We start from the raw sequence: 16,065 nt of genomic DNA on the forward strand, positions 1-16,065 counted from the left end.
ATCATTTGAATGACCACTGAGCAAATGTCATGTGCAACTCTGCCTGGCCTTGTTAACCTGCCTGACCAACTCTCTTGGGACAGTGTGTTCATGTCCTAATGGGGAGAACATGTGAAGATCTTTGATTCCCACTTCTCACCTACTTTCAGTTGTAAGAATGTTTTAATTCTACTGCTAAATAACTTTGTTTTTGCAATATCACAACCTCTACCCTAGACCAGGACATTTTTTTGGAACCTGCCATTTATCCAGCTTCCACAAGCTGAGATACCCTCTGAACAGTGCTAGCAATTATAACATGTACACTATCCAATAATGGTAAATATAACAGCTCTGCTGCAGCTTTTACAGACAGCTAAGTTCTAAAGCCACATGAGTGCAGCATTTATCCATAGCACCAAACTGTAGCAAGAATGCTTCCACTGGAAGCAATCTATTTACTGCAGAACTCTTTGCAATCTGGACCTTTATTTCCATAGTCCATTGCTGGCCTTTAACTTGTTCAGCTGCAGTTTGCATCCGTTGCATTGTCCTCCTTCCCCATTGGAGGCTCCTCATGGTCTAGAAGAGTATTATGCTTTCTGGTTGGGGTCCTAGATAAATTGGTATTAAAAGCAATTAGGCTAAGCTGCCAGTATGGCAACTTGAATGGGAATACTGGGATCTTGTTTAGTAACGTTATCCCATCTTCAAACCTAAACTGTTTGAAAATGGGATAAACGCTGGCAAGAATTTTGGGAAAACCAGAACAATACTCTTTGTGCACAAACCAATACTTTGATTGTTGACTAATACATTCCAAAACAACTATAGGCAAGAAGCTGTTCTGGCTCAGCCAAAACGGGATGGGGGGGCACTCTACCTGTGAGTGTGTGTGACTGTGTTAAATATGTGTTGCTTGTGTCCATGTTTTTCAATTTTGCATGCCAGCTGCGCACCCAGCTATCCCAACTGAGCCTGTGGGCCTTCATCTTATTTCTGAATGAACCAATTAACATGCTTTACAATTTTAAAAAGAATTGGCAGACTAGATTATCGCTACTTCCATTGAGAACTGTGTTTCGAACCAGTAGTTGCCCTGGGATTTCAGAAGTGAGGAGAAGGGCACTTGGACCTCTGCTGCTTGTTAGTGGAACCTGGGCCATTGGGAAGTTGCAAACCCTTCCTGAAAAAAAGACTGTGGCAAGGGAAAGATTGGCCACTGGCCAGGGAACGAACAGCTGCAGTCATCGCGTTTTACCCTTACCCTGACAAAAAACACTGGTTCAACTAGCAGTTGACCTGGGACTACCAAAGCAAAGGAAAGGACATTATGGTCTCCTGCCATGTGAGAAGAACTAAGGGTGCTATGTAGAGTATTTTTGTATTGTGTTAATGTGTGTGAAGCCACCTTGGAGATCATCTGATCCAAAGGTGGGTTATAAATAAACTATTATGACTAGGTTACTGGCAGAAGAAAGCTTTATACATAAACAATGAACAAAAATGTGAAGATAACTGCTTGAAACATTTTAATGGTGCATTATGGCCTTGATAACCCATGTACTGTGAGAGTTCTAATCTCAACTTCTTGGCTTTTCTCACCCTTTAAGAACATAAAAGCCCTGCAAGATCAGACCAGAATTCTAGTCCAGCATTCTGTTCCCACAGAGACAAACCTATGGGAAGCTCACAACCAGGACATGAGTGCAATAGCACCTTCCCTGTCATGTCCCCTAGCAACTGGTATTCAGCGGCATACTACCTCTAATACTAGAAGTAATATATAGTCATTATGACTAGTAGCCATTGATGGCCTTAGCCTCCATGAATTTGTCTAATTGCCTTTTAAAGCCATCCATGTAGGCAACCATCACTACGTCTTGTGAAAGCGATTTTTGTAGTTTGCTGTGTGAATTACTTCCTTTTGTCTGTCCTTTTAAATCTCTCATTTAGATTTGAGAGATGGCCTCATGTTCTAATATTATGAGAGGGAGAAATCCTTCTTTCCACTTTTTCCGCACCATGCATAATTTTATACACCTCTATCAAGTTCCCCCTTACTTGCCTTTTTTCTAAGCTAAAAAGCACCAAACAGTGCAATCTTTCCTCATAGAGAAGTTGATCCAGAACTGTACACAGTATTCCAAATGTGATTACGCTATAGATCTTTAATCAGTTACTGATCCATAAGAGGACTTCCCCTCTTAGCGCATGACTGCTAACTTAGCTCAGGAGACTTTGGTGAGGGACACCATCGAAAACTCTTTGAATGTCCAAGTAAACAATGTCTGCTGGATCATCCTTATTCACATGCTTGTTGACTCTCTTTCAAAGAACTGTAGGTTCCATTTGCAGAAGCCATGTTGATACTTCTTCAAGACTTGATCTTCTACATACTTCATGATTTTTCCTTTCAATGAAGCTTTCCACAAATTTATGTGGAACAGACATTGGGCTAACCTGCATGTAATATCCTGGAAGCCCCTGAGATAATCTCCTCTTTAAAACAGTTGCCCAGTTTTCCAGTCCAGTACAGAGCCCAATCTTAAGTGACATACTACATATTTTTATTAGAAGATCAGCAATTTCACATTTGAGTTCTTCAATCACTCTCAGATGGATAGCATTCGTGATTTGTGTATTTGTAATTTGTCAATAAGATCTAGAACTTAATTTTTTTTGTCACCACTATTTGCTTCTCAGTTCCTCAGGCTCCCTGAAAATGTCTATTCAGGCATGGGTATTTTCTACAGTGAAGACAGAATGAAGAATTCCTTCAGCTTCTCTGCAATCTTCTTAACCTCCATTAGTACTCTAACTCCCTTGACATCCAGTGGCCCAACCACATCCCTATCAGTTTCCTGCTCTTGATGTATTTAAAGAATATTTTATTGTTAATGTTATAAGTGATCTTCAGAATCCTTTTTTGCATCCTTTGTCTCCTTTGATTTCTTTTGTGCAAGTTTCCCTTTTTGTTCACATTTGGGCAAGACTTCCATTTTCTGAAACAAGTTGCCTTTTCTCTTAATAGCTTCCTTGACACTGCTTGTTAACCACGCTGGTGACATCTTGGTCTTAGTGGTACTTTTCCTCACCTACATTCTCCCTGAGCTTCTGTGGTTTTAAGTAACCACCAAGTGCAACTTCCTTTTTACCAGCCCCCTTTTTTGAAAATTTTCTTTTGAAGTCAAATGTGACTATGTTGGACTTGGCAATTTCCCACTTACATTGTTTGATAGCACTGTGGTCACTATTTCCAGTCGGTCCAACATCACTTAACACCTTGCATTAGGTTTTGGATGCCACAGGATTAAATCCAGGATCGTGTCCCATCTGGTGTCTGTTTGAACTGTTCTTACGGATATTGTTACCCTCATATCTCACTGTCATGGTAGAGGGGTGAACAGACACTACAAAGGGGTTAAAATAAACTATGATGGCTGCAATTTAATTGTAGCTGTTTTCTAAGAAACTTCTAAAATGTCTTTCCTTTTTTTTGCTTCAGGCCTGATGGACACCAGAATAACCTGAGGAGTGCTGCATATGAAGCTCTAATGGAGATTGTGAAAAACAGCGCCAAGGACTGTTACCCTGCTGTCCAGAAGACAACTTTAGTCATTATGGAACGACTGCAACAAGTGCTGCAGATGGAGGTTGGCTGAATGGCAAAAATGTGTTCATGTTGGAGATATGGGTGCCCAGTGGTGTAGTACATAATCCTCCCCTCCCACACACAACATTTGTTTATTCTTTTATGCTTTCCACAATTTCTTGCCAGATTCACCTAAAGGGGGTGGGGGACAATGGGGAGGAATTGCTAAGTACTAAGATAGAGGTTTGTTACCTTCATTCATTGCCTATTCTGAGATTTATCAAGTGCACATATGTGACCATGATACAGTTATCGCAGTTGTCACTATTGTGCCCCATTTAAATGTGTTTAGCTGCTTCTAACCACCAACTTCACCCGTAGCCCTCTGGAAGATGGCCATGTAAACTTTGGTTTGCTCTATTCACATGTACAATTGTAAATGAGGGATTTGGTGCCAGAGTTCGTTCTAGCTGTAGAACTACCAATACACTCTGCTATTTCTAATCATGACTTAGATGGGGATTATGGTTTTTAAACATTTTAAACCTCCTTTTGAATGCTAAAGAATATCATCTTTCCAGTCCCATATCCAGAGCACATCTGACAGAATCCAGTTCAACGATCTTCAGTCATTGCTGTGTGCCACTTTACAGGTAAATACTTGTTCTTTAACAACTGTTTGCACTGGGAGGACATACTAAAAGTGCTGAGCGTGAGGAGTGTTCAAGGGGAAACGGATTTGAATTGGACTTGTTCACAAGAGGCCAGGGAATACTTCTTTGGCTTGAATATGGATTTTTTTTTCCTTTCAAACTTGTGAAAAAGGCTGATGCCTAGAAGAATCTTAAGGAACTTATACAACACAAGTGTCACAGTTAAGATCATGAGCAGTAAGTTGGGTGCTTGGGACCCTTGTCCAAAAATCAGGTCATCCATGAATTGACGGGGACTCAAAGGAAGGGTGGTGGGGCCTAAGAGGTAATAAACTTACAAATATTATTCCAGCCCACTCACTTGGACAACCAAGTTGGCAAATTATTATTCTTTCTATTGAATGGTATTATGAGGTCCAATATTAAACCAGCCACAGCCCCCTTCCACTCTAAAATCAGTTCCTCAGAGAGAAGCTTCTACATTGGGGGAAGGCTAAATTGTCAGTCTGAAAACTGTCGACTGAGTAACAGATCCCCATCATTACAGGCTTATTTGTAGATCAGTTTCAGCTGCAGATTTCATGGCTGTGCAGGGGTGTCTGGGTGTCGGGTGGGAAGCGGGGGCTGACTAAAAGGAAAAAAGGTGCTCTGAGGCACAAGCCGCCTTCTCATTATTCCCCTTTACTCTCAAAATCTCAGAATGTCCTTCGTAAAGTGCAGCACCAGGATGCTTTGCAAATCTCAGATGTGGTGATGGCATCTCTCCTGAGGATGTTCCAGAGCACAGCAGGATCAGGAGGTGTCCAAGAGGATGCCCTCATGGCTGTCAGCACCCTAGTAGAAGGTCAGTACTTCTATACAGGACGTCCTTTGAAGGAATGGTTCTTCACTTTGTAAAGTGTGTGGATGCATTCCATTGCCTCCTGACACTCCAAATGCTAATTTAATGCTGCAGTTTTATGTTTGATGGTTCTTTCTAAGTTTAGGATAGAAAAGGCTCTTGGGATGAAGGGTGGATGGGCTATGAGAGAACAACAGGTGGCTGCATCAGGAAACTGGAGGCATTTGAATGCGTTGGATTGCTGTCTTGGTCATCAAACGATAATGGTTTGGTGATCTAGAATAAGCAAGAAGGGAATTCCATCTTGCTTAAGAGCAGGAAGTATTTGCATAGGAAGCGTACATAGTGCTTAGGAAAGAGTGTGAGGGTGTGGATGTGCACAGGATCTGACTGTACAGCCTGTATACTCTCAGACCAAGTTGGTTGAAAGAATAATCATCTTTCCCCTTTTTGGTTTTGAGTTGACTTTTATGGTTCGTTAACTGGTCAAACATCGCTTGGTCAGTAGACTAGTCAGATATTGTGAAATGTTTAACGAAACACTGATTTTAGAATCGTAACAGAATTTCGTTTACTTTAAAGACAAATTGCCAGTTGATTGAAATTGAAATTCTCAACAGTTGTGAACCCTGGGTTGGATCCAGATTTAGTCATACACAGAGATGTAAAATTTCCAGAAATTTCAAAGCCATGGGAAAAAACGGAAATTGTGGGAAAATTGAAAAATAAGCAATACTTGTTTTTTAGCAGTCTTTACAGTTCACTTTATTGCTTTAGGACAGCCTTCCCCAACCTCATGTCCTCCAAATATTTTGGACTTCAGCTCCCATCAGCCTCAGGCAATGGTCAGGAATGCTGGACATTGTAGAGCGCCAGGTTGAGGAAGCTGCTTTAGGAACATAAAGCAGTGTTTATGTTCCTCAGGTTATATCATGTATCACTTGGTTTGCACATAAAATTATCATTACATTTAAAAACGTTTAAAAGTAAACTCAGTACTCTTCTAATTGTCCGAATAAACTATAGTTTTAAATTTGGTATTCCAAACTTAATCATTTTATGAGCAAACCAAGTTATACATAATATATTTTAGAGGCAGCCAGTTTCCTTTTCTTTTTGTTGGTTTGGCAACAGCTGAGCACAACATGGTGACGGCAGTGGCGACACAGGAGCTCGCTGGCCACACCAGCCTAGGCTTGGGGCTTGGACTCCTGCCCCTCTCAGCGCCCTGCAGTGTCCACGAGTGCCTGGCCAGCCCGTGTGACCTGGTGAAGCCCTCTGTGACAGAGCTCTCACGGGCCATCTGGAGCAACACCCTGTGCACGGTGCCCGGCTGAGCATACACCTCAGCAAGGCTCACTGTGTGCAGCAGGATGGAAAAATAAATTTTGCAATAAGGAAAGACTTAAACACCACAGAAATACTACTGCTGTCCTATTGAAGGTTGTCCTAGAGGGCCAGGAAGGCCTTTTTCACAATTTTCCCTTGTAAGGCAGCATTTTATGAAAATGCATGCCAAAAAGAAGCATAAATGTGATAAATGTAGCAATTCCTATGGCACCATATGGGATGTAAAGCAACATATTGAGGATTGCAGCAAGACTTTCCAGTATACTTGTGGACGCCCCTATGCCAGCAGGACAGCATTATTGTCTCATATTTATAGGACACAGCATGAGATCCCTGTTGAACACAGTTGCGTGGCTGTGGGAGAACATGGAGACAGTTTCAGTTGAAGTGCTGCCCCCTTCCTCAATTCTCTTGACTGCAGTTGCTTCATTATTTGAAGGGGGCTCCAGATGCAAGTTGATTATACCACCATCATCTGATCTAAAGACCAACAACACGTTTAAGGTTATACAGTTCAAGCTGTTGGGAGGAATATATTTTAGGTTCCTATTTTATGTCTGACCAGAGGGAACTTCAAGTAGTCCCTGAAACATCTAAATCATCCTAGAAGCCAGAAGAAGCAGGAAGAACTGGAGGCAGAGGAAGACTGGTATACAGCATCTGTTCCTATTCATAAGGAAGTTTAGGGAAATTTCTAAGCCTCTTCCTGTTTGTAGGGTTTAGGAATGGTAAGCAATCAAATTTAATTTAAGAACCTTTAAGCAATTTCATCCTATTATGTGAAGAGTGACATTCTATTCACTACTGAAAATAAATTCCATTAATGAACCCCTTTTTTTTTTGTTGATTTTGAAAGGCTGTCTCTAGTGGTGGTGTCAATCCCATGCCTACACAGTAGGAACCAAAGTACTGAGTTTCTTTTAGATAGAGAGGGTTTATTCTAGTAGCAGTTAAAAGGTTTTATAGCCGAGGCACTGTTCAATTAGTGGTGAGGCCTAATTGATAACTTTATTAAAAACTCTGGCAATGAATTCTATAGACCCAAGCCTCAACATTATTTATTTATTTATTTATTAAAAGAAACATAGGTGGGATAACTCACATGCTGTTCGATATCATCTGGTGACAGTGGCAGGACAGCCTACAGTGTTTTTTTCACATGTGGTTTTTAGATTAGAACTGCATTCATCAACTGCTACAGCATCTAACTAAAACAAGCCCAGAAACACAGGACTTTTTAGAGCAAAACCCAAACTGTCACGAATGCGTATTTTCTTCCATATTATGATATGGCGACTCTGCTCACATGTTGGGAAACTGAGCATGACTTGAAGCATCCCTAAATGTCTCTCAGTAAAAAAGATACTTAGGTCAATTTTAGTAAGGAGTAGAAGCAATAACTATGCTGGGAGACTTACAGAAAGGATTAAAAAAAATTTCCCCCATGGCTTCATTATTTCCAGACATTTTACATCCCTAGTCATTTTGTAAAGATCTTATTACATAGTTCTTAGAAATCCTTTGCAGGGAGTAAAGGCTGGGTAACAATATATAAAAAACTTATCTTAAATTCTAAAAAAATCTTTCATAATCCAAAGCTGTTCAATTTTTCCATTCTTTTGGGGGAAATGTTTTTCCAGTTTTTTCCTGTGCCTTCACATCTCTAGTCATATGTAAAGAGACCTGTTCAAGTCTATGGGACTTTGGTTAGTCAGTGCCCATTGAAATCAGTTAGTCTCATCTGGATCCAGCCCACTTGGGGCACATAAATGTGCACATATAAAGAAATTCAGTAGTAGTTTCTTCCCAGAACCCAAGCGATAGTCCCAAAGAACAACTTCTTAAACGAAATGAAATAGGCATTGCAAGTGTGAAAAAGTAGCTATGGCTTATAGTGTAGCCTAAATGATACCAGTTTCCAAACTATGTTTGAGTGGATGCTTTGACTATGGGATGATACTTTGGTAGGAACAGCTTCATAAAAATTTGTCAATTTGCCCTGTCAGTGAGGTGGTGCCTCAATGTTACCCTTTGAACAATAGCAACATCAGGCCAGAATGTTAAAAGTGTTTTCTTAGGAGCTGATGCTCATGTGTCTGTGTCTCTCTCTCTCTCTCTCTCTCTCTCTCTCTCTCTCTCTCTCTCTTGCAAGTCCAGGCGATATTTTAAAAAGTAAAGCAGCTTTGGGTGGCAAGAATTTCAACAGGGAAGCATTTTGTTTGTGAATCTTGGGGGACAGGGATCTTAACCACTCTCACTGCCTGCAGCTTATCTTTGCCAAATCTCTCCCCAAACTGTTTACCTCTCAGGGTTTCAAAACAAGGGCATACATGCCTCTTTGAACCATGCATAAAGGAAAGTAGCTTGCAGGGGGGAGAGCTGCAGCCAGGGAAAGAGTGAGGTGGAGAAGCTGAAGCTAGGGAGAGTTCAGCAGCTCCTTTCTGCTTCCCCACTCAAAATTCCCACTGCCTGAAGCTGTTGGGTTGGGTTTTTTTTAAATAGCATCAAGGTTACCTTATGCATGCTTGGCTTGCACATTACGTATAGTTAGACCCTCAGCTACACACAATAAAGCCCAGTTTATGGATGCAACTGAATCCAGCGATAAAACATTTCTTGGGTTTGTATCACTTGAGGCTGCCGGCTTAAAAAAATAAAATTCTCTGTTGCATCTAGTAAGTATGTCAGGAAAAATATAATAGTTCAGCCTAGACTTCTACTTGACATGATTTTTTGTGTGTGCATTAAGCAATACTGAAACTTCCATCTGCACTCCAAAGCAAATGCAGTTTCTATGCAGCTGGCTGGGGAATGCTGTGAGTTATAGGACTTTTTCTGTCTAAACATGCATAGGATTGCTCCCTAAGCTAGTTACGTAATGTGGGAATGGCTTTGAGGCTGCTTGGGAATGAACAAGGAATTTGATTCAGAAGAGGGCATTGGCCACCACACTAGTTTCTATACATTCGGTGGCTTCCTGCTGCTTGATTTGTTGCATATTGAGTGCTTGATTGCACTGAGGTCTCCCCTCCCGTTTTTGAAGCTCATAATAACCACACAGTAGCCAAAAAATTATCCTGAAGTTTAGGCTGCAACATTTGACTGTCTCTTTGTGTGGCATGTGCGTACTGTCATACCACAGTTGGAAGTTGTGTGTTTTTTTTAAAGAATATTGTTGCGATAGCTGGCAACATAGACTGCTTGTTTTCCTTTCAGAGATGGCTGCTGAAAGCTCACTTTGAACAAGAAACTGGGAAATCAGAAATTAGACAGTTAGTTGAGTCAGGTGTTGCTTCTGCATGTAGAATACCGGGGTTCAAATCTCACTCAGCTCAAAGCAGGTGTAACATAACACAGGCCTGCCCCCCCCACCCTTCAGTTTTGAAGTTAGCTGTGATTCGTATTGAGGTCTGTACCACCATTTTCACTGACCGGGATTGTGATCTGTGGCTTGCTGCTAGTTATGGTCCACAAAAATACCATACCAATGTAACACTAAACATAATTAGCCCTGAAATGCAAAGAAATGGGGGAATTGCCTGTGGGCAGGAAGAGAAGCACATGAGCCTGTGGGATGCTCCCAGTTTCCTAACAATGTTTAGAAAATTGGGCAGTGGCTTGACATCTACAAGAAGCCTCAGCTTGGCCTTGGAAGGTCTCTTCTCAGCCTTGGATCCCCAACTGTAAAATGAGGGTGGGGTGTTGAGTTCTGTTGAGGCTAGGCCAACAGATTATAACAGCCTTTGTAACAGTAGATATGCCATATAGGTAACCATGGATGCACTATTTGCCTTATCTTAGGGCTAACTGCTTTAACGTAGTTCTTCCGATTGGAAACATATGAGGGACTGGTATGCTACCATTTGGTATGAGAGCAGCATAGTTGCTCCACTTTTTTGCACAAATGAGAAGTCTGCTTGCCTCCACAAGAGCCAATTTTATCGTATTCCTTAATGTATTTTTCTGCAAGTCTCAATTCTCTATAAAATTGAGCAGCAAAAATTAAATTTGCTGCCTGCTTAATGAAGAGAGATTTTTTGTGTGGAACCCAGCCTATATGTTGCTACAGTCTTACTTACGTCTGGCAAGATTCTAGGCTATGGACTTCAGGCTTTTCGTATTATATGTCTGATCCCTGTTTCTTCCCCCTTCCATTCTGCACAGTGTTGGGAGGAGAATTTCTCAAGTACATGGATGCCTTCAAACCTTTCCTGAGCATTGGATTGAAGAACTATGCTGAATACCAGGTAAGGTTGTCTTCCTGGTCTCATACAACACTTTTGTTTTGGTAGTTGGAATCCTCGTAGGAGGGGGGAAGTTCTTAAATAAGCATGGAATCAATATTATAATAAGCCTAGGAACAGTGCATAGGACATATTTGTTTATACATTGGAAATGCCTGTTCAGTAATGGAAGAGTTCCTGGATCTGTTTTCAATATGGAGGTCTTCTGAGAATCTGATATTGTAGATTTGAATGTAAATTTCAGCTACACAATTGTAATACATCTCTGAAAGCTCCCTTAGTGTTTATCCAAATGAAAAGCTATACAGAGATACTGCGTTTTGAATCAGACTAGAGCACCGGTGGCGGAAGTCTCGCTCCAAAGACGATCAGACACGGGCTAGAGCTGTATCTTCAGCCTATCACGTGGCGGTGAAGGCAGCAAAAAAGGAATATTATGCTGCCTCCATCGCGTCTGCAGAGTGCTGTCCCAGGAGGCTGTTCCAAGTGGTCCGGAGCCTGGTCAGTCCTGTGGCTCCAGAACCACTGGAGCATTCTAAGGCCTCCTGTGAGGCCTTGGCAAGGCACTTTGCAGATAAAATTGATCAGATTAGGTGTGTTACTCTGCACGCTGTGGATCCAGTTAGTGAGCAAGAGGCGGCCTGTGGTAAACCGGTTTTGTGAGATCGGTTCCAGCTTCTTCCTCCTGATGAAGTGGACAAGGTGCTTTCATCTGTAAGGCCGACCACCTGCTTACTTGATCCTTGCCCATCTTGGCTCATTATGGGCTGCAGAGAGAGACTGGGTGAGGGGATCAGGGCGGTGGTGAATGCCTCCCTTGAGGAGGGAGTGATGCCATCAGCCCTCAAGGAGGCAGTGATAAGACCGCTCTTAAAGAAGCCCTCCTTGGATCCCCAAGTTCTGAACAACTTCCGCCTAGTCTCAAATCTGCCATTTTGGGGCAAGGTGATTGAGCAGGTGGTGGCAGTGCAGTTGAAGGCACACTTGGAAGAAACTGATTATCTAGACCCATTTCAGTCGGGCTTCAGGCTTGGGCATGGGACAGAAACGGCCTTGGTCGCCTTGGTAGATGATATGAGGAGGGCTCTGGATAAGGGTGAATGCTCCTTCCTTGTTCTCCTCGACCTCTTTGATACCGTTGACCACGGTATCCTCCTGGACCGCCTGGAGGGGTTGGGCATTGGAGACACCGTATTACAGTGGTTCCGGTCCTTCCTCTCTGGCAGGTACCAGAGGGTAGCACTGGGAGAGGAGATTTCGGACACGTGGTCACTCACTTATGGGGGCTATCATCAGGAGGTTTGGGGTGCGGTGTCATCAATATGCGGATGATACGCAGCTCTGCCTCTCGTTCAGATCTTCACCAAGGTTGGCCATAGAATGCCTGTCCAAATGTCTGGAGACGGGGAGTGGCTGGATGGGGAGGAATAGGCTGAAGCTGAACCCTGACAAGACCGAGGTACTTTTGGTGGGAGACAAGAGGAGGCTGGGGGATGTTGACCTGGTGTTGAATGGGGTACGGCTACCCTTGAAAGACCAGGTCCGCAGCCTGGGGGTCATTTTGGACTCCCAGCTCTCCATGGAGGCTCAGGTGTCAGCTGTGAGCCGGACGGCGCTGTATCAACTCCATCTGATACGGCGGCTGCGCCCCTTCCTTCCCGACCATCTGCTCCCATCTTCTCCCATCGGTAGTACATGCCCTGGTCTCCTCTCGTTTAGACTACTGTAATGCACTCTACGTGGGGTTACCCTTGAAGACGGTTCAGAAGCTGCAGCTGGTACAGAACGCGGCAGCTCGCCTGATTAAAGGCAGCTGCCGGCGAGATCACATCACTCCAGTGCTGAAGGAGTTGCACTGGTTACCAGTTGTTTTCCTGGCCAAATTCAAGGTGTTGGTTTTGACCTTTAAAACCCTATATGGTTCCGGCCCAGCCTATCTTAAGGAGCGCCTTCAGCAGCACCAGACAGGCCGCTCAACAAGATCAGCCTCGGATGGCCTTCTCTCTGTCCCATCAGCCAGGACAGCTAGACTGGTGGGGACGAGGGAGAGGGCCTTTTCTGTGGACGATCCCACTCTGTGGAACTCCCTCCCTAGGGAACTCCGTCATGCCCCCTCTTTAATGAGCTTCCGTTGTGCATTAAAAATGTGGTTGTTCAGGCAGGCATTTGGGGTGGGTTAGGGTATTTTAGAAAATGTTTTTATTGTAGAATTTTATTGTTTTAAACTGTTTTATTGTATGCTGTACATCGCCCAGAGTGGTTGGGTGACCAGCCAGATGGGCGATTAATAAATTTAATAATAAATAATAAATAAATAAAGACTATATTGGAATGTAGAGAGACCTAACTAGATGTGGCTGGATGACCAGAGAGCACTGTGCACAGTGTGGGAATATCCACTTCCTAAGTCCTGGAAATGTGGGCTAGGCAGGGCCTGAGCTTCTGAAAGGAGAGGAAATTGGAAAACTCCTGGCTGTCGATACTTGCTGTAGCAAAGGGATGGGGAACCTCTGTGGACCAGATGTCACCCTTGGAGAATTCCCACCCGACCTCTCGCCCTCAGCCCTGCCCCCTCGTTCTCTGCTCCAATGCTGACTTCAGAGGGAGGTACTTCGTTTCCTCCCCACTGGCGGTCTAATCCAGATTGGTTCCCTGGTGTAGGAGTTAGGGAGGCTTTATCTTTTTGCCCCATGCTGGGATCCCAGTCTGGATCAGGCCTCTCATGCCTGCTATTTGAGTTAGCAGGCATGCTAGTCTGGGCATGCAGACCACAGGTTGTGCACCCTTGTAGCAGACCATTGGGAAGCCAATTCCCAAGCATTGTTTCTAGCCAGCAGACTGGTCTGTTAATCGTTAAATGGTTAACAAAAGCTATGACTCTTCTAAGCCTGTCACAATTGAGCCATTGCTGGCTTTATTTAGCGTTTTAATAGGGCACAGATGAAATGATCAGCGCTGGCAGGGGAGAGGGGAGGGTGAAAAGTGACTCATGACTTGGGTGGGTGTATAACTTATTGCATTTCTCTCCACAGGTCTGTTTGGCTGCAGTGGGCCTAGTGGGTGACTTGTGCCGGGCTCTGCAACCCAACATCCTGCCTTTTTGTGATGAGGTTATGCAGCTGCTCTTAGAAAACTTGGGGGTGAGTGCTCTTTCAGAATGAACTGTCTGAACAAGGTAGCTGGCAGAGATGAGCTAGAAACGAGAGAAGGAAAGTTCCACATGGAACTTTGAAAAAGCCCTTAATACATTGGAAGACCCACCAGGGTAACCATTAAGTTGGTATGATGGCTAGGTTTTTGGCTAAGGAAGGGGGTAAGGAGTGTAAACAGGAGATATACTTCATCAAGGCAAGAAGCTCTTACCTTGTGAAAGTTCCCTTTGAAAGTTCTCAATGTGTACATGGCGTTTTACTCTACCCTCCCCTTCGCCATTGTAGTTTTCATTAGAAATAGGCTGATAGATTTTATGCGGGTCGAAAGTCACAACAGGTTGGGTTTTTTTTTAAGTAAGCTTGTTATCCAGTAATGGATAGTACTGCAGTCACTGGGAGCATTGTTCTTAGAGTGCCAAAACTGGGAAGGCAAATAGCAAGAGGCAAGGATAAAACTTGTACTTTCATTAAGAGGAATTGCTGGACCTTTTCACTTCTCCCTAAGGTTATGTGCAGCTTGCTTGGTAAATGGAAAAATAACCTGCCAGGCTGGATTAAAAATGCAACATCTGACAGCCTGTAAAAGAATTTTGCATCCTTACCTATCAAGCACCAGGTGGCTTGAGCTAGTTAGTCCTTGGGGAGCGGCAAATAAAAAAAACTAATCCCAGCATGATGTTGTGGATAGTGATGGACTTGGGGGAGATGGGTTCAAATCCTGCTCAGCCGTGAAGCTCATTGGATGGCCTTAGGCCCATCTCTATCTTGCAGCCTAGGACTGCGATCCGATACACACTTACTGGGGACTGAATCCTGTTGAATTGTTAGGACTTGTTCTGAGTGAACATCCGTAGGACTGAAGAGCCTTACAAGGTTGTTATGATAAAAAGGGATAACTCCTGAGCACTTTGAGGGGAGGGTATGATAGGACTGAAGATGTCCAAGTTTTCAGACTTGTACTGGAATTGCTAATGGTTAATCACATGCTCTGAAAAGCTATTTGTCTTTACAGAATGAAAATGTGCATCGGTCTGTGAAGCCCCAGATTCTCTCGGTTTTTGGAGACATCGCTCTAGCAGTTGGAGGAGAATTTAAGAAATACTTAGAGGTTGTACTGAATACTCTACAGCAAGCTTCTCAAGCCCAGGTTGATAAGGTAAGGCCTAGAAATCCGGGCTGTTGTGTAGACATATCGTGCTGGTGTAACAATCCCAGACTGATTTCTATTTGTGTTTGGCCTTAGTCTGACTTTGACATGGTGGACTACCTGAATGAATTGCGAGAAGGCTGTCTGGAAGCATATACAGGCATCATCCAGGGACTGAAAGGAGATCAAGAAAATGTGCATCGTGAGTCTTTCAAGTTCCCCAAATCACTCAGCTCTGACCTTCAATTCCTACCAAGTTGGATGCTGCCTTTCGTCAGAGTGGGGATAAAGGCCCTCCGTAGGATGTGGGAAATGTTTGGCTGTTTAAGGTAGAGCTAAGCTTAAGTGACCTACGATCCCCGGTCTGGGGTCAGTCACCAGATGGCCTTGGAGCCAGTTTCTCACCACCTCTGTTGTTAAGGGCTGCCTTCCAGGGTCACTATGAAGTCCTTCGCATTGTTTCATAGTGAAGCGGAGCGGAGGCTGTCTTGCCCTGTAATCTGTTTGCCTGGGTCAATCGCCAGTCGTTCCTGTTTGCTCTGCTCAGGGATCACTGGCTGCTTTGGCTTTGATACATTTACACACATGCATTTCTCAAGAGAAGGAAAGCTAGTAAATGTTTACCTTGGATACCCATGGGTGCCATGTGTGTGGTGGCCTTTAACATTGCAGGCATAATATCAGTATGCATAACATAGTAATGAGTTTCAGAGAGCCAGCAGCCACAAGGGAGGTGTGGGGGAATGGCAAGGGGAAGAGGATAGAAGCTTTGTAGGCCTCACCTGGACCATAGGCTGCCTATTGTGAACTGCCCAGACAGCTTAGGCTATTGGGTGGTATAGAAGTGCAATAAATAAATATCGTGGGAAAGGCCTCTAAAAGGAATGTTTAACTACAGTAATACAGAATTTAGGGATTTTAATATTGGTAGGCAGAAAATGGCTATGCAGCCAACCGATAAAACTAAATCGTGCTTCCTTTTCAGCGGATGTGATGCTGGTCCAGCCCAGAGTAGAATTCATCTTGTCTTTCATTGACCATATTGCTGCAGATGAAGATCATACTGATGGGGTCGTAGCTTGTGCAGCTGGGCTGATAGGGTAA

General features: G+C 43.5%; 1 protein-coding gene across 3 annotated transcripts in view; it reads left to right on the plus strand.

Moving 5' to 3' along the window:
• KPNB1 (karyopherin subunit beta 1) overlaps positions 1-16,065 on the plus strand; it is a 43,638-nt gene that overhangs the window by 23,454 nt on the left and 4,119 nt on the right. For all 3 annotated transcript variants that reach the window (XM_084804734.1, XM_084804733.1, XM_084804735.1), the window contains 8 exons: positions 3,488-3,635; positions 4,156-4,227; positions 4,927-5,071; positions 10,583-10,665; positions 13,695-13,802; positions 14,827-14,970; positions 15,058-15,163; positions 15,947-16,061. In XM_084804734.1, the coding sequence (XP_084660860.1) occupies positions 3,488-3,635; positions 4,156-4,227; positions 4,927-5,071; positions 10,583-10,665; positions 13,695-13,802; positions 14,827-14,970; positions 15,058-15,163; positions 15,947-16,061 (921 nt within the window). The remainder of the gene's footprint in view (positions 1-3,487; positions 3,636-4,155; positions 4,228-4,926; positions 5,072-10,582; positions 10,666-13,694; positions 13,803-14,826; positions 14,971-15,057; positions 15,164-15,946; positions 16,062-16,065) is intronic.

The sequence above is a fragment of the Heloderma suspectum genome, chromosome 6 (genome assembly GCF_057233095.1).
Source record: "Heloderma suspectum isolate Gila_16-S chromosome 6, 16-S_ref, whole genome shotgun sequence".
In the NCBI taxonomy this organism is placed as follows: Eukaryota; Metazoa; Chordata; class Lepidosauria; order Squamata; family Helodermatidae; genus Heloderma; species Heloderma suspectum.